This window comes from Cenococcum geophilum (genome assembly GCF_001692895.1).
Source record: "Cenococcum geophilum 1.58 unplaced genomic scaffold K441scaffold_28, whole genome shotgun sequence".
Classification (NCBI taxonomy): Eukaryota; Fungi; Ascomycota; class Dothideomycetes; order Gloniales; family Gloniaceae; genus Cenococcum; species Cenococcum geophilum.
The window spans coordinates 2,096,804-2,120,133 of record NW_027137586.1 but is presented as its reverse complement, the minus strand read 5'-3'; the positions used below and the strand labels follow the sequence as shown (position 1 = coordinate 2,120,133).

The 23,330-nt window shown below is 43.9% G+C and overlaps 6 protein-coding genes across 6 annotated transcripts; 5 read left to right on the top strand and 1 right to left on the bottom strand.

Annotated features, from left to right (window-relative positions):
- Window positions 1-556: 556 nt before the first annotated feature.
- Window positions 557-3,286, top strand: K441DRAFT_613547 (uncharacterized protein). The gene is made up of 5 exons (XM_067645643.1): window positions 557-841; window positions 897-1,231; window positions 1,283-1,663; window positions 1,714-2,381; window positions 2,436-3,286. Exons 1-5 carry the CDS (start codon window positions 642-644, stop codon window positions 2,868-2,870), a joined length of 2,019 nt encoding a protein of 672 aa, XP_067502773.1. The 5' UTR covers window positions 557-641; the 3' UTR covers window positions 2,871-3,286.
- Window positions 3,287-11,358: 8,072 nt separating this feature from the next.
- Window positions 11,359-11,896, top strand: K441DRAFT_150729 (uncharacterized protein). The gene is made up of 2 exons (XM_067640189.1): window positions 11,359-11,824; window positions 11,883-11,896. Exon 1 carries the CDS (start codon window positions 11,519-11,521, stop codon window positions 11,762-11,764), a length of 246 nt encoding a protein of 81 aa, XP_067502772.1. The 5' UTR covers window positions 11,359-11,518; the 3' UTR covers window positions 11,765-11,824; window positions 11,883-11,896.
- Window positions 11,897-12,894: 998 nt separating this feature from the next.
- On the top strand, window positions 12,895-13,374 carry K441DRAFT_662075 (uncharacterized protein; the record flags this gene model as incomplete). The annotated part of the gene is made up of 1 exon (XM_067648988.1): window positions 12,895-13,374. A coding segment is annotated over one exon (204 nt), but the record flags the coding sequence as incomplete, so codon positions are not given.
- Window positions 13,375-14,243: 869 nt separating this feature from the next.
- Window positions 14,244-16,653, top strand: K441DRAFT_662074 (restriction of telomere capping protein 5). The gene is made up of 2 exons (XM_067648987.1): window positions 14,244-14,403; window positions 14,459-16,653. Exons 1-2 carry the CDS (start codon window positions 14,361-14,363, stop codon window positions 16,507-16,509), a joined length of 2,094 nt encoding a protein of 697 aa, XP_067502770.1. The 5' UTR covers window positions 14,244-14,360; the 3' UTR covers window positions 16,510-16,653.
- Window positions 16,654-17,902: 1,249 nt separating this feature from the next.
- On the top strand, window positions 17,903-19,811 carry K441DRAFT_697398 (uncharacterized protein; the record flags this gene model as incomplete). Its single annotated transcript, XM_067652972.1, has 4 exons — window positions 17,903-18,194; window positions 18,306-18,480; window positions 19,200-19,491; window positions 19,569-19,811. The coding sequence occupies 4 exons, from the start codon at window positions 17,903-17,905 to the stop codon at window positions 19,809-19,811; spliced, it is 1,002 nt and encodes a 333-aa protein (XP_067502769.1).
- On the bottom strand, window positions 19,633-21,581 carry K441DRAFT_697397 (uncharacterized protein). Its single transcript, XM_067652971.1, has 4 exons — window positions 20,988-21,581; window positions 20,102-20,799; window positions 19,965-20,020; window positions 19,633-19,906 (listed from the first exon to the last, which is right to left on the bottom strand). Exons 1-2 carry the CDS (start codon window positions 21,454-21,456, stop codon window positions 20,105-20,107), a joined length of 1,164 nt encoding a protein of 387 aa, XP_067502768.1. The 5' UTR covers window positions 21,457-21,581; the 3' UTR covers window positions 19,633-19,906; window positions 19,965-20,020; window positions 20,102-20,104.
- Window positions 21,582-23,330: the final 1,749 nt, after the last annotated feature.

Genomic DNA, 23,330 nt, shown 5'->3' with positions numbered 1-23,330 from the left:
CTGCTGCATTCTTGGGCGGTAAGGCGTTCTGCCATATGTTCTTGATTAGTGCGCACGGGCCATATCCGCACGTCGACCAACGGTGCAAGGGATACCTATACTCCTTACTATCTATCCTCTTCTATTAACTCTCCTATAACCCGGCTTGCCTACTCCTTACTATATACCCTAGCAATATACCTTATAGGATTAGTTAGATTAGTTAGATTAGAAATAAAGTAAACCGATCTATACTTAGTTAATAAGGTATAGATATAATTAGAATAAATAAAGGCATTGTACGGATACTTTAGATTACTTAAGACGGGTACGAGATAAATTCTTCCCAGAAAACCCATACTGCAGTCACTTCACGTGATGTCCACCCCACGACATGCCATACTGCTCGGGTTATGTTATGCGAACGATAACGTATGGACGAAAGAGCGACCTGGTGGAGCGGCGTCGCACAAGCCCTGAGCGCTTTGTGACGTGTCTAAGTTGCACGTGTCGTCCCGTCAGGCCTGACATAATCTGGTGGCCAGCTCCGTCGCTCAGTTTGACAACGGTAGCTTAACTTCCATCGATCTTCGCCCTTTCCTGATCGGACTATCGATTCCTATACATCGCGCTTCCTGCTTCGGACTCTTCCTACCAATACAATGGCGCCTATTCAGAGCCTTCAGGAATGGGTGCAGGAGAAGTACCGGACCGTTGGGATTGACGAGGAAGGTAATTTTATCGGGGAGAATCTCTTTACGTGTAAATTGATCGGCTATTACGGGAGTACCGCAGACGCTCGGGCTCTTGATCAAAAGTCTTGGAAGGAAAACCTAGCTGAGATTCGACGACTTGTTAATGTGTGCGTCTTCTAGCCCGTCATTGTAAATTATTTTACTCACGTACGCTTCTATCAGGAGGGCATATCTCCCTACAGCCACTTCAACCCAGTCACTAAATCCGGAAACCGAACCCAATGGCTCAAAAGCCAAACCACGGCCAACTTCAAAAGCGACAAGTAGTAGCACAACGGCCAAAACCCCACTCCAACCAGCAAATCCAAAGATCGAAGCTACTACTTCAATAGCTAGTAACTCAACTACCAACCTTGGAACCCAGCCACTGAATCCAAAGGTGAATGCTGGTACTTCAACGGCCGGCAACTCAACTACCAAACTTGAAGCCCAACCACTAAATCCAAAGGCCAATGCTAGTAACCATAATCAAGTGCCTTTGAATACCAAAATGCTGGGTATGTTAAGGCACATCTCGGTATTAGGCAGAATATGCTAACCGTCTAAAGAACTTATCAACGATACTAGAAGGCCATTAGTCCGGAACGTTAATCGACTTTCTGAAAGTGATCGCAGCCCGAGGATACCAAATATAGAGCATCAGCAATGCCTGTTAGATTTGTCTAGCTACAGTGAGAGTTCATACCTACCTGGGCTGGACGATAGTGACATTAGGAATGCTGTCGTCTTTTCAACTGAAGTACTAAAGCGTTATGATTCGAGGTTGTTACCACAGTACGGGCTTTTAGGGAGCATCTGCCCTACGAAAGAATCACTTGTAACCGCGAACACAGATCCGAGGCTCTTCCTTAATACAAATGTGCCATTTTCGGCATTTATCTGTGGCCTACAAGGGAGCGGGAAGTCGCACACAATATCATGTCTCCTTGGTAAACACATAAGCATACCCATTTAAAGAGTCTTACTAATTATGATTTAGAGAACAGCCTTATTAAAGCTCCTATCCTAGGGGTACTTCAACAGGCCCTAAGCGTCTTGGTCTTACATTTTTGTCAGTATACGTCACGGTCAAGCTTTCAACCTTGCGAAGCGGCCTTCCTCGCATATCATCATCCAAATTTCCGTGAATACACTGGCGTATCATCTATCCACATAATGGTTGCTCCATCGAACTACCACGATCTAAATACCTCGTATTCGTATATCCCAGGTGTAGATATTCGACCGTTCAAGTTGAAAACCAAGTATTTGAATATTAGCTCAATGTTAACTCTGATGTCTGTAGATCGGACCGAGGCCCCACCGCTATACATAGGTCAAATAACCAGGATACTACGAGAGATTGCGACAACATCGACAGGAGAATTTAATTACCCGAAATTTAAAGAAGCTATAGAGGCCTGTGATCTCACTCCGGCTCAGAAGGGTCCGCTCCAACAAAGACTCGACCTGTTAGAATCATTCCTAGACTTAGATAATTCGGCTGAAGACTATAGCTTTGAAGCTGGAAGTATCACAATCGCCGACTTGTCCTGTCCTTTCGTCGATGCGAACACAGCCTGTGTTTTATTCGATATTTGCATCGGTATATACTTAGAATCAAATCCTACTGTTGGGAAGCTTATTGTTGTTGATGAGGCCCACAAGGTACCTTTCATCGGATGAACCGAATCTCTTAAATAGCTGCTCATACGTACATAGTATATGACGAACACACCAGCCTCTAAAGCCCTGACAGAAAGACTCCTAACAGTAATACGGCTACAACGCCACAACGGAGCACGAGTCATAATATCAACACAAGAACCCACCATACCCCCACTCCTTATAGAACTCTGCTCTATTATCATCATCCATCGTTTCTCGAGCCCAGAGTGGTTTGACGTCGTTCGAAAGCACATTTCGATTGCAGAGATGGATAAGGCTGGACTAGAAAATCTCTTCGGACGGATTGTCACCCTTCGCCCTGGTGAAGCCCTGCTCTTTGCGCCATCGACCATCTTAACCAAGCGAGAAGAGAATGGTGATGTATTTATCCAGCTAAGTTCGAATCTCTTGAAGGTGAAAATCAGGAAGCGGTTGACGTGGGATGGGGGGAAATCTGTCCTTGTCTGCAAACCGGCGATGGACGGCTAAAGTTTTCGGATAAATTAATGTGAGTTTTCGCGGTGCTTCAGTACCACCTAGAAACCCACTACCTTCCTATGGTCATCGTGCAGTTCCAGAGGTACCGTAGAAAATTCAATATCCAATTGGAGTGGCGTACGTATTTGCCTTGCTGCTGTTCATCTTGCGACTCACTGGTTTCAAAGCGATTGTATTCCTAATTCGATAGCATTTATTAGGCCTCTATAAGGAGTATAAAAAGACGTCACCTATAACTGAAGTGGGCGGGGTCGGCAGGGAGGACATCTGAAAGAGGCGAATTCGTTCATCGGAAAGAGCCTCAGATTCAGTTGATTCGGAGTGATTTTGTCTGCACAGCCTTAAAATTTTGATGTTACTCTCACCGCTTGCAAAACGCCAGAATGGCACGCTAAAATATTGGCAACTTTACCATGTACAGCTTCTGAAATGGAGTTCTTTGCATCATTTCAATCTGAAGTCTCCATATTGCATACGGCGTGCCACAGACGCGTGCCAAATTCGGAAGGAACGCGCTCTTTCTGCCGGACTTTCAGTTCAGATTCAATCTGACAGTTTTGCAACCGATCAGTCCCTTAGGTGAAGGAAATTAGTCTTGTGGGGACGGACAACCTTGGAGTCCCGTCGCCAGAACCAACGACTCCACGACAGAACCCGTAAGGAGTATTTCCGCGACAGTACCCCACGAATTCGGCCATGTACTCGGCTGCGTCCATGAACACCAGACGCCGTTGGAATGAGCCGGCAGTAATAGATTTCTTCCCAGAAGTTTCGCTGGTCGGAGGCTAAGATAAGGATGAATCTTCTCCAGGGTTGCAAGTCAATCAACGAGATTTCAATATTGAATTGAATCGATTGAATCTTGGCACTCAATTCAACCGATTGAGGGTTCACTGGCTTTTCAATTCAATCGATTTGGAAGTCCCAATTGAATTGAATCGGTTGACAAATATTGAATCTTTTGATATTATAGAAATAACATGCAGATAGTTGGCCCCCCAACTAAAATTTTGACCCGAGTTTATAATTTAGAGCTTTATTATATAGACTTTAATTAATATATATAGAGATGAGGTTTTCCAGGGGGAGACCCCCTAGGACCCCCCTATATAGAGCTTTTGCTTAATTTAGAAGTAGTAGTAAGACTAAGGCGCCTGGTTATCGCTAGGTAAGTATATACTGCAGTAACTGAGGCGCCCTACTTAAACTAAGCTTAAAGGTCATATTGGTTACGAATCTAGTACATATTTAGACTGTAGAGCTTTAATATAGAGCCCTCTATATAGGATCTGATATAGTAAATTATAATTCCAATTTAAAGCTTTATATACTAAATATTTTTAATGCCTAATAAATAAATCGCTGCATAGCTAGAATTAAAGTCTACTACCCCAACTTAATTAAACACGTGTGTAAGAAGAGACATAACGGTATGCTAAGACCCCTCCCCCCAACGGGTAGAGGCGGTGCGGCCACAGTAGCATTAATTAACTACGTCGTTGCCCACCAGTTCGGATATACGACGACGCGATAGCTCAGCGACGACGTAATAGCTCAGCGCCGAGCAATAAGAGAGAGGGAGGGAGGGAGGGAGGGAGGGAGGGAGGGGAGGGAGGGAAGGAGATTAGGGGTAGCTCGGCCACTGTAAGAAGGTCATAATAGTGGTGTAGTGTTAAACTTTAAAAATTGTGTCCCGGGAGCTTAATTAACAACCCCTATATAAACCGTTAATAACGTTTAATTATAGAGCTTTAAACAGGTAGATATTCTAAGAATACCTATTATAAGCAGATCCGAGTGCGAAATCTAGAATATTTAGTAATAGTAGAGTACGGGATGGGGTATATATTTATATTCCTAAATATCGTTACGTAATATAATCTTTGGGTAATAAAAACTAGCCGTTAATGTTGCTCGACTAATACTTACTAGAGGCTCCTCCATCCTTCCTATCTTCTCTCTTACCCATCGTCTCTTTGTCCGATACTGTCTATATCGCCACATTAACCAATAAATCCCTTAGTAGGGACTAGGGAGGGGTATTGGAGCACCTCTAGCTCCTATAAGGAAGAAGAAAAGAGGAAAAAAAGGTATAGAGGAGGGAGTATTTATAGATGGGAGGAGGCCTGCGAGCATAGGAGATTAGGCGGCTATAAATAGCTATTAATGTTACTCGACTAATACCTACCAGAGGCTCCTCTATCCTTCCTATCTTCTCTCTTACCCGTTGTTTCCTTATCTAATACTGTCTATATTACTACGTCAACTAATAGATCCCTTAGTAGGGACTAGGGAGGGGTATTAGAGCACCTCTAGCTCCTATAAGGAAGAAGAAAAGAGGAGAGGAAGGTATAGAGGAGGGCGTATTTATAGATAGAAGGAGGCCTATAAGCATAGGAGATTAGGCGGCTATAATATAGCTATTAATATTACTTAACTAATACCTACCAGAGGCTCCTCCGTCCTACCTATCTTCTCTCTCACCCGTTGTCTCCTCGTCCGATGCTATCTATATTACTATATCAACCAATAGATCCCTTAGTAGGGACTAAGGAGTATTAGAGCACCTCTAGCTCCTATAAGGAAGAAGAAAAGAAAAGAGGAAAGTATAAAGGAGGGAGTATTTATAGATGGGAGGAGGCCTATAAGCATAGGAGATTAGGTGGCTATAATATAGCTATTAATATTACTCGACTGACACCTACTGGAGGCTTATTCGTCCTTTCTATCTTCTCCTTTACCCGTCGTCTCCTTGTCTAATACTATCTATATCGCTATACTAATTAATAGATCCCTTAGTAGAGACTAAGGAGGCGTATTAGAGCACCTCTAGCTCCCTATAAAGAAGAATAGAAAAGGTATAAAAAAGGGAGTATTTATAGACGGGAGGAGGCCTATAAAAGGAGTGGTAGTAAAATTAAGGCGCCTTAGTCACTACTAGGTAGTATTATCTTATTAAGAGGGCCTACTGTAGTAACCAAGTAACGTTAATTTAGAAATAATATATATTCTTAGAGATCACGTAACTTATTATATAAGAAACATTTCCGCCCTTAAAAAAAAAAGTTAAAATTTTTAAAAATTGATTAACGCTATAGATAGCAGCAATATTGATCCGGCAATACTGCCAATTCTCCCTATATACTATTATATATATATCTAATAGCTTTAAAGGCGATAAGAAGGTAGAACAGATAGGGGGGTTAAAATTTAGATAAATTAGATTTTGTAGATCAGCTATTTAAAAGTTAGAAAACTAAGACGAATGCCATATTCTCTGCTTACCTCTAAGCCAGTATATAATTTCCTATTTAGGAAAAGTCGTTTATAAGTAGTTGCTACTACCTCCATACAAAATCTTCCTGTTATACCTTCTTAGCCTTGCTTATAGATGACTAAAATCGTTCCTTATTAAATCCACGTTTAAATATAAGCCCTGAAAGCTTCTTAACTTATAAGATTGCTACATAAGTTAGCCTAGCTATCTTATCCTTTTCCTTAATATCTAGAACCACCCGGTTAAGTGTTAGGCCCTAGCTTTTATACACTATAAGAGCAAAAGCTAGAGTAACTGGAAATTAACGCCGTAAGTAAGAGCCTCTTATACCCTTTTACTTATAAAGCACGGAAAATATAGGGATAACTTTCTTACCATCCTGCTGAGTAAATAGGGCAGGTCCGTTATACCCATCTACCGCAATTAGTAATAACTGGGGTTAATTATTTTTAATATCCGCGTATTCCTTCTATACAATATCTTTAACTATACTAGTAGTACCGTTTACCAAGCCTAATTTAACCCAGATATTCTATATTAGTATTACTTTCGCGCTAATATATAGGGCTAGATTCTCTATAGTATTACACTAATTAGGAGTAGCCTTTTGCGCACCTATACCAGTATTAACTAACTTAATAGCCACTACCGGCTGTAAAAGGTCGCGAAGCCGAGTAGTGTTATACTTACCTACAGCAGCGCGTATGCCATATAGCCGAATTGCGTTATTAAAGCCCGTAACCTTATTAGTAGATAGGCCCTGCTTACACCTAGTTAAAAGAAGCTTCTAAGTTAAATTACTTACAGAATTACTACGTAGCTCTGCGAGGGCGGTCCTAAATATAAAGCTTTTAGCGTTATTACCGCCCTACCGTATAACTTAATCTAGGACAGCAGTTCGGTTAATTGCCTTATAGGCTCCCTTTCTATAGCTGGCGAGCTTTAATGGGCTAGTGGGTAGATTATTATATAAGGCCGCCTGACCTATAGGGGGAAGCTAATGGAAATCGCCTACTAGTAAGATGTTTAAGCCTCTGAAATAGTCGTCGTTACGTGTAGGGTAGATCTAACGGAGGCGGCGATTAATTTAGGCTAGATATACTTGCCCGATTATAGATTTCTTGTTAAGGATAAGATAATGAATATCCTTAAAAGCTTGTTATAGAGGTATAAGACTAGCAGCAGGCAATTCCTTAAAGGGGCGATTTACTGGTAGCCTTAATAGATCGTATATAGTCCTACCATTAATATTAAAGGCAGCTACCCTAGTAGGGGCGGCTTAAACTAATAGTAATGGCTTGCTATTAGCCCTTACTATAGTATAGAGCGTAGTAAAGAGAACAGCAATAAGATATAATTTGCCAGTTCCTGCCTCTCTATTAATGTTAATCTGCAGTGGGGGGGGGCCAAGGCCTAATTAGATCTGCCTATAGTAATTAACTACGGCGTTATAAATATAACGCTGGCCTGGTTGTAAGGAAGACGGAGTTACTGTTTGGGATAGGCAGCTTAACGGTAGAGGCTGTAACCGTGCTTCCTACTAATAAGTCTTATTATTAAGCTGCGGGTATATACTATAATGCGTACCCCAGTTGTAGTTATAATTAAGCTCCCTATTACTAAGCCTGTTAGGATCCTTAATTTTAACTCTGTTAGTTTTGGACGCGGGCATGTAGGGCCTTAAAAGACTAGTATAGCTCTAAGTTGTCTGCGAAATCGCCCTTAAACTTATTAATATTATTAGCAGTTTTGCGGCCTTCCTCTAGTTTCTAATTGTAGAAGTAGTTAAGTGGGTGCTAATAAGAGTTAACGCAAGCCTAATAGGAAGCTATATAATTAGGGGCCCTAAATCTATTAGTATAAGTAGCCACTTCCTTATACTCCCTCTATAGGTAATAAAGAATAAGCTTTATACGGCAGAACTTAGGATACTATGGATAGAAAGGATCGCCTTTATATCGTGGAAAGTATGATATAACTTAAGGCTTTGCTCTTAACCAACGCTTATAAGTAGAGTGATTAAAATAGAGTAGGAAATTAAAGAAAGTAATGTCTTCTACCTTATCTAGGCGGCGCTTATATTTCTTATAGTTAGATAGTCCGTACCCTTCTAGTTAGCTATCCTTAAGCTTATATATAGCGCTTTAATCGTCCTCCTAGCGGTAGTTTAAAGTTACTATATTCCTAGAGCCTTTATAAAGTAGAATGTTAAGAAGTAGATAGTATACCTCCTGCGCCGACTAATCACGTTTAGTAATAAGCTTATTTATAAACCTAGCTACTACTAAACTAAAGGTATAAAGGTAGTTAGCGTACGGCTGTACTAATTGGAGTAGCTCCTGGTAGGAAGTTGACTTCTTCTCTTCCTTGCTGCAATATTTACCTATATAGTTAACTATTATTAATATACTTGTAGCAGGTGACGTATTAATATTTGCTATCCACGCCAATATTATGGCTGCATTATAACTATTAAAAAGCTTATTATTACGCTATGGACAGAACGTCTAGTAATATAGATTTTAATCCTTTAATACAGCGGCCTTATTGCGGAGAGAGCGTGGAAAGTAAAAGCGGCACTCCTTTACTCTAATGGAGCCTTTCTTTAATCTTAAGCAGTAAAATTTGGTGTAATTACGGTGCCGCTGAAATTAATTAAGGTAGGCGGTAAGAAGCTTACTGGTATTAAGCTGTTCTTTATAGCTAAGAGTAGAAGGATATTAAAGATTGGGAGGCCTAGATTAATTAGGATTTATTATGGATATAAAAGTAGCCTAGTACTTAGTAAAAGCCGCCTTTAATGCACTAGCTAACAGATCTAGCTCTAGGGCTGTTAAACTCTATAAGAAGCTATATATATAGCCGCTACCTTATACCTACCACTTATATTAGGACTAAAAGTTAGTACTATTAAATAGACCTATAAGCACGTACTTCCTAAACAGATTGAAGCGGTAATGCAGCCAGTAAGTAGTAATATGTGGATTATTATTAAGATTTTAAGAAGCAATCCGGTAGCGCTAAGCCTTATTAGTAGCCTTATATTCGTTAAATAGAGGCATATAAAAGTATAGATTATGCTAATATAGATTAGTAGCGCTAAGTGTAAAGAATAAAGACCCGCTTTTAATATTTTTAGTATAAGCTATAAGCTTATTTCTCTTCTGCTTCCAATAAGGTCTAGTGCCCTTAAGCTTTTATATATGCTGTACAATCTTATTTAGAACCTGGTTACCCCTACTGCCATTTATAAGATTACTAAGCTCGTCTAAAAATAGACTATTTTTATTTAATCGGCCGTAAAGGAAGCGGGTGGCGTTAAGGGCTTACTTTCTTATAATCCGATTAAACACGTAGTAGCGAAATAAGGGGTAGCGGCTAAACCGACTGTCCTGATACTTAAGTATATGCTTAGCGTACGCAGCTAGGGTAACCGTACGGCTTCGTGGTATATTAAAATCTGCTTTACCATAAGGAAATAGGGTAGGAAAGGCGCCGCGCATAATAAAACTAGCTAATCGCTTAGAGAGAGGTGTCTATCGCACAGTAGGAACCTCTAGGCCCGCTTATAGGTCTTATTAGTATTAAACCTCATAACCTAAAAGCTCTAATTTATTAAGGTTAGGCACTAGATTAGGAACTAAAGTATCTAGTACGTTGTTATTGAATTTGCTGTCTAGTATATTACTGCCAAGCTTAGTAGGTAGAGGATTAATAGTAGGAGGATATTGTATAGGAGCAGTAGGGTAAGCCGTTGGGCCACTAGAATTAGACTCCAACTTATTAATATAAGGTAGCTAATCTAATATAGAGCCATTTTTAGGTAAACTGGTAAGCTGGGTGCTATATATTTTAACGTCGCGATAATTAGGATAATTAACTTTTAGAAAGTAGAGCTACTATACTATAGTAGAGCGCCTTATAGTATACTGCTTGGTAAACCGCCGACTTAGGTATTCGCCACCCTCTACTGCCGCGGGCTTTACGACCAGTATATCGAGCTTAATAGGTAGCCGTGGTAGCTGCCTCTAAGTCTTTAGTATATTCTAGCTAAAGCAGCAAACATGGCCAGTATAGCGGTGTTACTAGCCGCGTATACGTATAACTTGTAGATAAACGTATACGCGCGCAATTAGAAGCTCCTCTACCGCGGTAAGTATAGGTAGGAAGCCAGGAATAGGCCCCGGATTAAGCCCGTTACTTTTACTAAATAGGGGAAAAAGGGTTAGATTCTTAAGGGCGTCCTTAATACAGGCTTTATATATACCTATATTGTCACCCTCCATAGCTAGGCCTATTTAGAACCACTGCTTCTTATAACAACTACACGTCTCTATACATTTAGCCTATAGTATACTCCTAAACTTCTTAATTCACTCCTAGTCGACAGCCAAAACGGGTAATAGTATAGCCGTAGTTGGAGCTTACCGCGAGAAAGGTGGTATTAGCGGTAGAGTAGGTACTAGCGGTAGAGTAGGTATTGGCGGTAGAGTAGGTATAGAAGCTAGTTCCGGCAAGAACGTATTTAGGCTATATAGAGCGCCCCTTCTATATAGAGCTTTATCTATAGTATATAGCGGAGGAGTAAAAGAGTAAGCTTTACCCCGCCGATTAAAAATACGGTACTCCTGTTATATTGCCCTAATTATCTTCCGCTGTTAAGCTATTTTAGGGGTATCTTAGCTATTCTGGCCGTAAGGTAGGAAGGCGTTCTTAATATCGTTTTTAGGTAGAGTAGTTCGCCGGCGCCTTACAGGATAATTCTTAATAGTAAAACCTAACTCTATAAGAGCTCTCCGCTTATTTAAATTATATTTAGAGATCTAGAAAAGTAAGTAGAAGTAGAAGTAATATATAGGGAAGACGCGCCTTTAACCGATATAACTAGTACAGCTTTAAAAGCTTCTTTAAAGGGCCGTCTTTAACAAAGTTAAGGCGGGGCTTATAGATATGGCACTTGCTATACTTAATTACAGTAGGATTTGCCATCTTTATAATATATAGTAATGTTAATAAAGATATTAACGAAAGGGAAGGTGTAATACTAAGATATTTTAATGTTTATAATATTTTAATATTCGTCACATGGATTCTGCCATAACTTACCGCGCGCGGTTTTAATTCCAACCAATTAGAAGCTGGCTTGGCGGGGGTTTAAAATCCAGGACCCGAAAGTAATAGACCACTCGTAAACTCGGGTCAATTAACAAGTCATAATGCTCCAAACCTTATTTTTCTTAGTCTCCCTTACCAAAAAAAGTTTACCCGAGCATTACCCAATGTTTACACTGTCATATCGCCGCCAGTAGAAGAACTTTGCTACCGGATTTGCCCATCAACAATATTAATTTCTATCACCACTATGGCTTCTAACGCGTCAGATGATGGCCAAACGAACACCTCAATCCTTTCTACAGCTCGTTCTGATCCTACCGCACCTACCGACCTCCAGCGCGTCTCAGATCACAGCTTAGATGGTATTGCTGACGCGTCTACCACCGATTCCCAACAAGAAGAGTATAAAGGAATTAAGTGGAAGCGTCTTCTTGGCTACCATATTCCTCATCTAACGGCGAGTGTATCAACGCTATGCCAAGACTCGCGATAGGCCTATATTGAGAGCCGGGTGACAGGAAGGGCAGTCAGAAACGATTTTGGGCGTCACCAGGTAGGTCCTCCTGCATCAAATCTATGCCAAGACTCGTGACTACTCCAGTTGAATTCAGTTGCAACTAGGCGCCAAGACTTCAATATTGATTCAATCAATTCAATCAACTGGACTCTCTGCTTACAAAGCTTTCAATTCAACCGATTCAGGGCCTCAATCGAGTTGAGTTGATTGATTTGCAACCCTGATCTTCTCGACCGTTACAACCAGACTCTACGTAGCCGAAATAAGTGTCGGTTTGGGGCACGTGCACGCCCCACCCAAACAAAGCCCCCTGAGCATGCCTTACAATCATAACAAACCTCACGACACCACCATTTCGCACCCAAATTCGTTCGGTGTAATTACCAATCATGGCCCGAGTTACTAAGGAGCCTGCATCCCGAAAGATGCGGGTAAAACACTTTACCCCACCCCCAGAATTGTACCACAACGCTAGGGAAAATAAGCATCTAAAGACTCCTCCACGCATAGGAGTTCTCTACGCCAAAATCTATGGCCAATTGCTGGGCAAGGCTATTCCTCCAGCTATTATATAGCAGGCTACTGGAATTGCTGAGCGCTCTTAGTAACGTATTGTGGCCTTAAAGCAATGCAGAACTATATATAATTCTAGGCTAGAAATAAGAGGGAGAAATCGAGCCCTTACAAAGGAAGACACCCACGCTATTGCCGTATATTTGGACGACCCTGATCTTAATTAAGACTCGAAATCAGCCCTATGGCAGACTATTGTTTAAGAGGCCCTAAATTGCAAAGATCTTCCAATGGTTCCAACTCGGAGAATAGGTTGCTAACCTCTTAGAAACAAGCCAATTTAAAGAGCTATAAAAAAGGATGAAGGATATATTAATGCAAAGATGGAGGAAGAGAAGTGGCTTAACCCAGAGCAGGCAGATAAAAGGAAGAATTAGTGCTATTTACAGCTAAAAGAAAGACCCTATCCCAAGGACTGGAATAATGTTGCTTTTTGTAATGAATATCACTTTAGTTTAGGTGCAGAAGAAACCCATAGGATTAAGAGAAGGAGTGGCAATCTTTACCGCTATTTACCACAGAATGTTTATAGGAAGAAGGGAGTTACTAAAAAGGATAAAAAGGAGAAGGCCCGAGAGAAGAAGCATCTTAAACTATTTAATGTTTTTGTTATTATTGGCAGGACCTAGAAGAAGTTCTTCTTATATAAGGTAGATAACTAGGTGGGCAAAATAAACTAAAAAGCCTATACCGAGCAGGTGTTGCTATGGCTTCTTTTAAAGTTTAATATTAAGGGAATTACTTTATGTTAGGATGCAGATTTAGCGCATAAATTAAGGGAGTCTTTAGCCTGGGTAAAGGAATGGGACTTAAAGCTTCTAACATTGCCTGGTCTATCACCAGATCTATTAATTGTGGAATCCTTAGCCTATCCTATTAAGAAGAAGTTCTATTTAAAGCGCGTGGAAGAGGAGGATATAGCATTAGAGCGTTTTATAGATGTTTGGGAGAACTAAGTGGATCAGGAGAAGATTGCAGAGATGTACAGCTGGTACACGAAGCGCCTGCATGAGTGCATTAGGGCTGACGGGCAGATAACTCGATATTGAATTGATTTGGCTGTATTGTGGTGTTGTAAACGATCGTGAAGCAATGATTTTGGTGGATGCGCACGTGCCCCAAACCGACACTTATTTCGGCTACGTAGAGCAGAGTACAACCCAACTCTCAAAATACGATTCGCTCTCGATTATGCAATACCCTCGACCTACGACTTACAGCGGACGGCTCCTACATCCGTATGAACATCGCGCTCTCCGAGACAGATAAGAGCTATATCCGCGTCGTATCCGCATCTCCCCGCCGCAACCTTGCTCTAGTGGGTTTCGACGACACCAACGACACAGACGACATCGACGACACCTATACTGCGACATTTATTCCCCCTTATCTATTCTCACCCTTGTCCGGCATCTGAGAGTGAGTGTGTGTCAGTGTGGCTACTCTCGAAATTGCCTTCCGCATCTGTCTGGAAAATTGATACCCTTTCTACCAATTATTATAGAGATCTAACCATCAATCATAACTTTCGTAAACATGCTTAAGAAATATGAATTTGCACCAATTGAGCACCCTTCCTGTAAAGGTTAAGGGTCTTCGAGCCGCAAAACTTATCCCTTTAAGTTTTCACAAAGCCTCACAAATAGTTCTGAACTTTTTTCCCTCCTCTCGGACTTGTAGCTATTGTCTTCTTCTCTTCCTATTTTTGCTTCAGGGCTTTGACTGGTGCATCTGTGCCCGCTCCGCTCGTTGCAGCGTTAACTAGGCAAGGCTGGCAAGGCTGGATGGTGGGGCCAGTGCGCTTTGTTGGTTTGAACTGCCAAGAATGACCCCCACGGCTCGAGCCATAGCGCTGACCAACCAATGAGGAAAGATGCGCAACCTCAGCCCTAGCTTTCTTTTGCTGCTGCGGGGTAAGTCTAGACCAGATCCCTTATCAACCCTGAACAGACTCTCTCAATTGTAATCTGTCGATGCTGTAGACAACGCTCTTACAATCATGGGCCAGGGCAGTTCGAAGTCCACTGAACCGCCTTCTCCAGGTATGCAGGTCGCAGAGTGAAGCTTACAAGAACGGAGATTCTAATCTGATAATAGAGGAACTAGCCCTCCGCCTCACTAATATCTTCGTCGAGAAATGCTTCACCCCTCTCGAACTCTACTGCTTTAAGCAGACGTTCAAATTCCTGGCCGAGGACCAGTCGGGCTTGAAATATTGGTCCGAGTCCACCCTCATCGAATTCCTTGAGCTGCCTGACGCTCTGGGCTCGGGAGCGGTGATGTATTACTTGTGCGGCTATCTTGGAGCCTTTCCGTTTTCGAGTTATGCGCCGGCGATCCTGACGGGTGAGGCGCTGTTGAGGATAGTGTGTTTGATGACTGGGAGGCATTGGAGGGTTTTGCGAAGGAGGAAGGAGAATTGGATAAGGGAGATATGGAGGGGTTGTGCGGTGATTGATCGAAAGGCTTCGGCTGCTGCGAGGAAGACGGATCCTCCTGAAGGGACGAATAGTGAGGCAGCTCCTGGTACTAAGGATCAAAGTAAAACAGCAGGAGCTTCTACGACCAAGAGAGACGGAGAGCTGGAAGAATACGATGAAGACGAGCTCGCATATCATACCTTCGAGCTCTTGGATGCTCTAGAAGTTTTCAAGCAAGGTGAAAGGTTCGATGCCCAACATGCTATGATCCCTAGTGACGACTTCCTAAAGCTTCTCGAACTCCTACTTCTCATTGCTCCTCTCGGACCTCAGGAAAATGTCTCATTATACACAACTCAATTAGACGAGAAAAGGCTCGAAGGTTTGCGTGCAGTTGCCAATTGCATCCTGGCGTCCTTTGGAGTCGAGCAGAAGCCAGGCATCGGATATAAGTCGTTTGACGCCGTAGTCTCAAATACGCTTCCTCACCTATTCGACAGCCTTGGCCCTCTGTTCGAGCATTTCCTCTTCCCAAAGGATTTCGATCTCCACAAACGCAAGGACTCGACTCCAGAAGAATCTCCACTATCACCTTCTCCTGAAACTCCAGAAATTGAGGCTGCCTCACAAGTAGGGCCTGCGCATATACCAGCACCAGAGCCTCTCTTACCTGTAGAAGGGGACATCCTTGATCCCAATTTAGTCTCCCAACTCTCATTCATTTTCTCTGACAAGAGCATTTTTCACCGCCTCCGTCCGCTCTACCTTGGCCATAACCACGGCTATAGCATGGGCTCCTTCGAAAAATCCGTATTCAAATGGCAAGCACCTTCGATCCTCCTCGTCTCGGGCACGCTCCTCTCCCCAACCACAAAGCAAAGCAACGCGCGCACATTCCTCGATGACCTGCCGCACCGCCGCCTCTCCTCCAGCGTGACCTCCCTCACCTCCCCACCCATTCAATCCCCAGCAATAATACACGCCCAAGACACCAAACGCATCATCTACGGCGCCTACATTCCCGTCCCCTGGAAAGCAACAGACAGAACCGCCTTCGGCACCGACGAAACAACCCTCTTCCAACTCTCCCCCTTCCACGACGTCTTCCCCGCCTCCTCTGTCAGCCAAAACTACATCTACTTCAACAAACCCCCCTCAACCTACCCTGGCCTAGGCTTTGGCTCCCTGCTCCCAACCTACAGCTCCATGACAAACTCACAGCAATCCAGTAGCGGCCCCACCCGCCGGGCCTCCGTCACCACCTACTCCGCCAGCGACATGGAGTACAGCTCAGGCAGTTTCTCAGGGGGCAGTTTCTCCGGTCCCTCCAGCCCGGGCCGGAACCGCCGCAGCTCGCTAATCGGCGACGAACACATTCCCCTCGGCCCCATATCGCTGCACATCGACGACGGACTCGAATTCGGCGTGTTCACGCACCTCGCATCGGGAGGGGGGTCGTTCCAGCACTCGAAATTGCCCTCGTCCGCGAGGTCTAGTAATGGTGGGAATTGGCAAGATCGGTTTGAGATTGATGCTATTGAGGTCTGGGGGGTTGGGGATGCGAATGTGGCGGAGGAGCGGAGGAGGGCCCGGCTTTGGGAGGAGAGGGAGGCGGAGAGGAGTAGGAAGGTGAAGTTGGGAATGAAGGATGTTGAGGCTGATAGGGAGTTGTTGAAGACGGCGGGGCTGGTTAGAGACGAGGGGAGGATTGGGCAGAGTACGGGTTGATGAGATCTTTTGGTAGGTAGTGGATGAGCATGGATTGGGACGGTTTGGTCTGGAGTGTGATGTTCGTAATTTGTGTGTAATAATGGCTTAGTAAGAGGGTTGGCGTCAAGGTGGAGGAATATATGGTATTGCTTGGCTGTGGGGTTTGGTAATGATGATGTGATATCCTAGTTTATGATTTGTGATATTAGTAACATGAGATGAAAGCAAATTGTAAAAGTTCGGTTTACTAAAACCATCCCTCGTAGAATGGTGGGTGGATCCGAGATGGGCAATCTCCGTGAACCCTCACTTTTATCGACGCAGGACATGACGCGAGCGTTGGTGGTTTATTCCACTGAGGTGGATCTTCCATAGGAGGTTGAAGACAAAAATCTCGAGCTCAAGATTCGTTGACGACCAATGCTCCAGAAGAAGTCATCAAGAAAACGTGACCGTCTCCTCCATGAACTTAGGAGATGTGCGGGCTGAATAAAGAGATATGTTACACGTATATCTCTCTCAACCGAAGATTACCAGCGTCTCCCTGCAACAGTACAGCGGCCACACAGCTGGTGCAAGTGACCTGTACTATTTCTAGGGTGGTTATATTATGACTTCCTTCCACTTTGCCAGGACGATGAACGAAATTGGAGTGAAAACGCCCCCGTGGGTGGCCAAAAATTACGTCTACCTTAACCTCAGCTTAGCTCTAATCATCTTATACCGCTACTACTTAGGATGCTTACTTTTATATCTAAATTCGGTTTGGTAGTCAATAGTTTCTTCCTCGCTGCCGGGAAATCGCCGCCCCACCTTTCGAAACTGCTGTTCTCGGTGGGCTTTCTTCAAACATTGTCACCGGTTTGCATGAACACCATGAGTACCGCAATATATCCAGGACGGTCAGTTCGAGCAACGTAAGGCAAGCGCCGAAACTTACGCTGCTGTTCCTGCCATGAGCTCGAAAGGCCTGCTCAAAGTCGATCCCATTAGCAATACAGTGAAGACGATTGTAAACCCTGTTATGACTCCCAATCTCTTCGGGGGATCGCTGATCTAATTCAGCTACTACAAGGGCCTAAAGAGCATGCTAAGCCTAATAACGACGATTATGATACTCGTTTTGGTCGCCTTGCCCGTAGAGCTGTGGTATACGATCACTTCGGACTGAACACGCCGGTCCGGCCAAAACCGTGGTCCGAAGAGCTTTGACAGCCTGAACCGGCGCCATTTTCGAAGAGAAGCCCCAAAGGCGCATTTGGGGGTGAATCTATAATGGATATAAAGCCGCCACGGTGGTCTTTAAACCGCGTCTCCTCAGGTGTAATAGTCTCGGAATTGTGATTCAGCCAGCCAATGAGGTTATTGTATTGGCGGTCGTCAGCGGTGCGTCGAGAGCGGATGCTGGAATATGCCAAGACATGATCGTCTACCAGAAGTTAGTGACGAAGCCGACGTACCCAAGTACGCCTCCCTCCATAAACTCAGCAATGGTATGAACAAACTCATCGTCATAACGCGTGACTTTCTCTCCACCAAAAGCGTCGCCCAATCCCCGACAGCCTGCACCTCACTCCAAGACGATATTCCTGTACCTCCATATGAAGCCGATATCATGTGCTTTATGAACTGCTGCCAAGACCTCCGCAGGGTACCGGGCTTGATGGAGTACGCTTTCAAGAAATCAAGGAATTCAGGGAGAGGTAAGCCGTTGGTTGAGGCACTGGAAACAATATTGAGTGTACTTAATTAATTATGGGAGTTCCACAAGGACGAGAGGTGGCGGAATAGAAAGATGCGGATTGCGAACCCAGGGCGGTTAGAGGGTCTGCCGGTGAGGCTGAGTGAGTTGGTTGGAAGGGAGCTTTTGAGGCCGGGTAATGTGGCCGCGGAAAGGGCGGCTGAGCTGAAGGACATTGAAGTGATTGAGGTGGTGGAGAGGGAAGCCGAAGGTGATGATACCCCGGAAGAGGATACTGTAGCTTTCTGGTTTGGATATTAGCTGACTTGACTAATTATTGTAGAAATGGATTCCTAAGACTGTACAGTGTTGTTATCAATATTCAATACTTATCGATAAGGATTCAATACTTCTCAACACCTAGATAAAATCATATTATTGAATAATTTGAATATTCAAAGGCTCTTCAAGTAATACTTAGTTCAATAATATATTAATAGTGTTATTAAAAAGTACTGAATCCTTGCCGATAAGTATTGAATATTAATAACAGCACAGCTAGTAAGACATCCTGGATGCCGTAGATATCCGAAATTAGGTGAGGAAGCATCTAGAGTCCTCCACGCGTGATCTCCTGCAGATCACTTTTGTTATTTTTTGTTGCTTGTTTCAGTAGCAATCACTCATTGATTGCTACTCCATAGAGGCCTATATTTTAGGCCTATATTCGCCGCAGATAGAACTTAAATTAGTCATTCAGAAAGACGTTGGAAACAATCATAGAGTGGGTAACCCATCCAATATCGACAAAATAGCGCCGGCTGCTCATTTTATAGGCCTAATCCTTGAGGGGGCTCTCTCTCGACCAGAATCTTTTGATCTCGATAGAGACGGAGATGTAAATGACTCTAAGAAAGAATTAGCGGAAGATACACCAGGCAAACAACGGAGTAGGCCCGGAGTACAAGGAAATACAACCCGAAGAGGATGAATACGGAACCGCACCCTACTAGACTATCCTCTCTAGGCTATCCAAAATTCGGCATCCCCCACAGTGGAGACTCGATCCCAAAGTCATATCCGCCATCGAGCCAATGCCATCTCAATCTCGGCCGAAGCTATCTATATGCCTGAAAGGTCTCATCAAAACGCCCGCTCTATTCGATATTGCGCCACTAGACCCAGAATCCTTCGAGGATAAACACAGGCTAGCTCTTCCGTGGATCCGTGGCGAGGCAGGCAAGATCCACGCGCTGTGCTCGATACTTAGCCATATGCCACCGCGCGAGAAAGGCGCCGAGCGGACGCGGTATTTATTGGTCAACTTGGGCGAGATCACACTTTTGATTCATAAACTCTGCAATCCTGTTGATTCAAAGTCTGTGTGAAAGTTCAGCACATCGTGGAGAAAGCCTCCATTCAGCAGGATGAGGAGAAGGCATTCCTGTCCGATCTTCAGAGGCTGGTCGCAGACGTTCTGGACGAAGTGGTCGGTGTCGACGAACGCATTAATCAAACCGAGTATTTGCGTAGAGAAAGAGAGGATCTTCTCCATGTGCTGCACAACTGCTGGTCACGGCCAGACCAGAATAGCAGTCAGATGATGAGGTCGAAAGTGCAGGGTGACAGAATGGCGTGAAGCATAGATAAGGAAAGCAGTAAAGGACCGAACGCGACGTTTGATAGGTACGATGATGACGATACAACACTTAGAGCAGTTTGGGGAATGTGGTTCTATAACAGCGGAAGTTATAATGTGATGAGACCGTTGGTGGGTTGTTGATTTTCTAACCTTCTTGACGACTCCATATTGCTAAGCTAAGATATGCGGTCACTTTGCTGTACTCTCTATTTAGACAGATTAATTAGGGTCATAAGAGAAGGCCATAGACTAGAAGGCAAAATTCTATTATACAATTCATTACATACCAATCATACAGTGCCAACATTACTTTGAAAGGGTTCAAATCCGTCCTCATCAAAAACAATAAGATCAGGCTCTGAATGATCTTCGCTTCGATGGAGTTCATCTAAGGTTCGAGGGGAGAGGGGAAGCGGTTTCATGCAGGCATCATAGGTTGGTGGTAGGTCCACGGGATTTTGCCCTTGGCTATCGCTATCGCCCTTCCAGCCAATAGAATCTCCAACGTTTGCTTCTTCATCCTCATCTTTAGAACCATCCAACAACCGACCCTGCTCCGCTGCAAGCGTGATCTGCTCACTGCGTTGAGCATGGAACCGAATATAGAATTTCACAAATCGGTATATGCCGTAGGCAAGAATTCCAGCCGCGAATGTAGATGCGAACGAAATAAGCCATATCTCCCAGGTGTCGTTGAAAAAGCGCGATACTTCTGAGCAACGCTGAAGCAGCTGGTGGCGTAATGACCCAACGCGTCCGTATCGATCGAATTTGTGCCGCCAGACGTACCGGTACCAAGGGGCTCCTTCAACCCGCATATCTTTATCAGAACACCGCCATGATTTTATACTGCAGTTATCGACGTAGGTTTCGTTGTTGGGGGTAGGCCCGCTTGTATACGGATACGAGTCCCTGCAAGTCTTGAATTTTACATCAGTGATCAGGTAGGACCGGTCAGGAGCATCGGAAGAGCCATGTTTCTGGTCTGTCAATGTTATATGCAGGACCTGCTGAGCAGCCATATCTAGGATTGTATCCTCCCCACCAGCGGAAGGTACAAGTCCCATAATGCGGAATTTGAGGGTAGGGACGTGGTTCTGGTACGGTCCGCCGGGTCCGCCGAGACAAGGCGGTCGTAATCAAGGCCAATACATCTATAGCCAATCGTCATACCATAATAAATTCCCTGAAGAAGCCCAACGGATACGAGGTCTTTGATTCGAGAAATAGAGGTGTTCGCCGGGACTTGGTAGGCTTCGATGCGTGGCGGTATTGAAGTATCGAGTAGTGGCAGAATCTGTCGGTGGTTGAGAAAGAGCGTTTGGTTGTCGGAGGATAAGGTGATGTTGAGGAGGATGGCGCTTGGTTCTTCTGTTGGGTAGTAGTAATCCACCGATTCTCTTTCAAGTGCTGGTGCTGTCGACTTATTCATAATGTAGAGGGGATAACCAGGCGTGTCAAGCTTCACGACAAAACTCCGACCCCCTTCTACCCACGTTATTGAGCTGCTCCACCCATCGCGCAATCTGCGCGTTTCGATTTCGTTCCCTTGACAATTTCCGTCTGTTCCATCTATTGCAACCGCGAAGGCGGCGGAGAAAATGCCAAAAACCAATAGCATCACCTGGAAGATGGTAGCCATCTTGGTCGAACGCTGGATACTCCGGTGGTATTGTTAGGGTGGAAAACCGTCGGAAGACGAGAACAGTGTTGGAGGTCTAGCGTCGTTGTCTCGAATGACCATCACTAGCTTAAACCAACTACAGGGTATCCGACCTGTCCCCCTATGTGCGCGCGCGCAACACACAGCAATTTCGCCTTGTACACGCTAGAGAATTTCAAAGTTAATTCTTGTGATTAAGCTTAAAAATTAAGGCCACTGCTAGCCATACACCCCCTACCCAAATAAGCTTAAATCCTTCCACTTCAAGTTAGAATATCACGTGTGTTTGACTTATATGCATCTGTATCGCGAAAATCAAACTTTTAAAATGCAACTTCTATGACTGTATCACCAGAATCAAGTCTTAATTTCAACTATAGTACATCTTGTAGAGTTTAAATTAAAGTTGGAATGCGCCAAAGGACCCCTCAGTAAAGTTCTCCTAAAAGGGTAAGGCCCCACGACCTCTATAAGCCTGTTAAATACTGCCGCCAGCACCTTACAAGTCATCTGCGGTAGTATCTTAAGTTCCACCACCATTCTTACCACCTATAATACCACCTACTTGCTCCTAAGTCGATTAATTAGATTGCACAGTAATCTGTAAGGCAGTACGCGAACTAATTTAACTGCTACTACCTCTACTTGTCGTCTGCGAGCTACCTCCACGGGGACGCCCGCGCCCGCGCCCACACCCACGCCCACAGGTAGTGTATCCAGTATTTTGCTTAAATGCTGAGGGCTCACGACGAGTTAAGGTATTAATGCGACGTCTATTTGTAGAGCCAGCTGTAGAGCCAGCCGGGCGGCCGCGGCGGCGCTCGATAGCTAGAGGCTCTTGGATAAGAAGCAGAGGATTAATAGGTGGGCCAGTAGGAGGATCTAGTAGAGGGCGATCGAACCACCAGTGTACGTCTATTTCGGTAAGCTGTATTTTCAGTACTAAGGTAGCGCTTCGGTGCAGCTGCCTATAGAGAGTATGGCAGCATAGAAGGCCGTATACTGCAGTCCATTGGCCGCTACAATTTGGCTAGTAATTACCTGCCTTTATAAGCTATAGTTGGCCCTTAAGATAACGGAGGTATAGAGGCGTTACTTTAATAAGGATATCCTCGAACTCTGGCTCGCGAACGTCATGCGGTAGGCGGTCTCTCTGCTTCGCGATCGTCATTGTATGGTTGTTTATATCGTTCTTAATAAGGTTCTTAATGTTCCGAACTACGTCAAACAAGTCGCCGTTAGATACTGTAAGGAAGCGCTTTAATTTAGAGTTCGCGCCCTTAAGTCGCGATGAGACACTAGGAAAAGTACGTTTAGTTAAAGCGCGAATATTTTATATAGCTTAGCTTTTTACTTACCGATTTCCGAAGTGCATCCAAATATTAGTATAGTAACTCACAAACTCCCTCCGATATGGCCACCACTTATTGCGTAAGTAGTTTGTAAGGCGCTTTTAATCGCAGTAGTCCTCTATAAGCTAGTCCTAGGCAGTAGTAAACCCCTCGGAAGACTTTTGGCTATAGCACTCGGCCCAGCGCTTTATAAAGTTATTACGGTGCTCTTGCGCCTTAACCTTTTCCTCATCTAATTAATCTGCCCTTATAACCCAATTATCCTATATATGCGTAAGGGAGTTCTTAGCTACATACTAAAGGTAGAGTAGCTAAGAAACCAATCGGAAGTATCGCCGCAGTGCATTCTTAAGAGCTTACTCCTTATCTGTAATTATAACCTTTAGAACCACATTATATTAAGAGTAGAGAAGATAGATCTGTTAAATTGCGAAGTTGTAGTCGCCTTCTGTTTCGCCCGGTAGGAAGCAATAAGCAAGCTTAAAGTTCTGCCCAGTATTA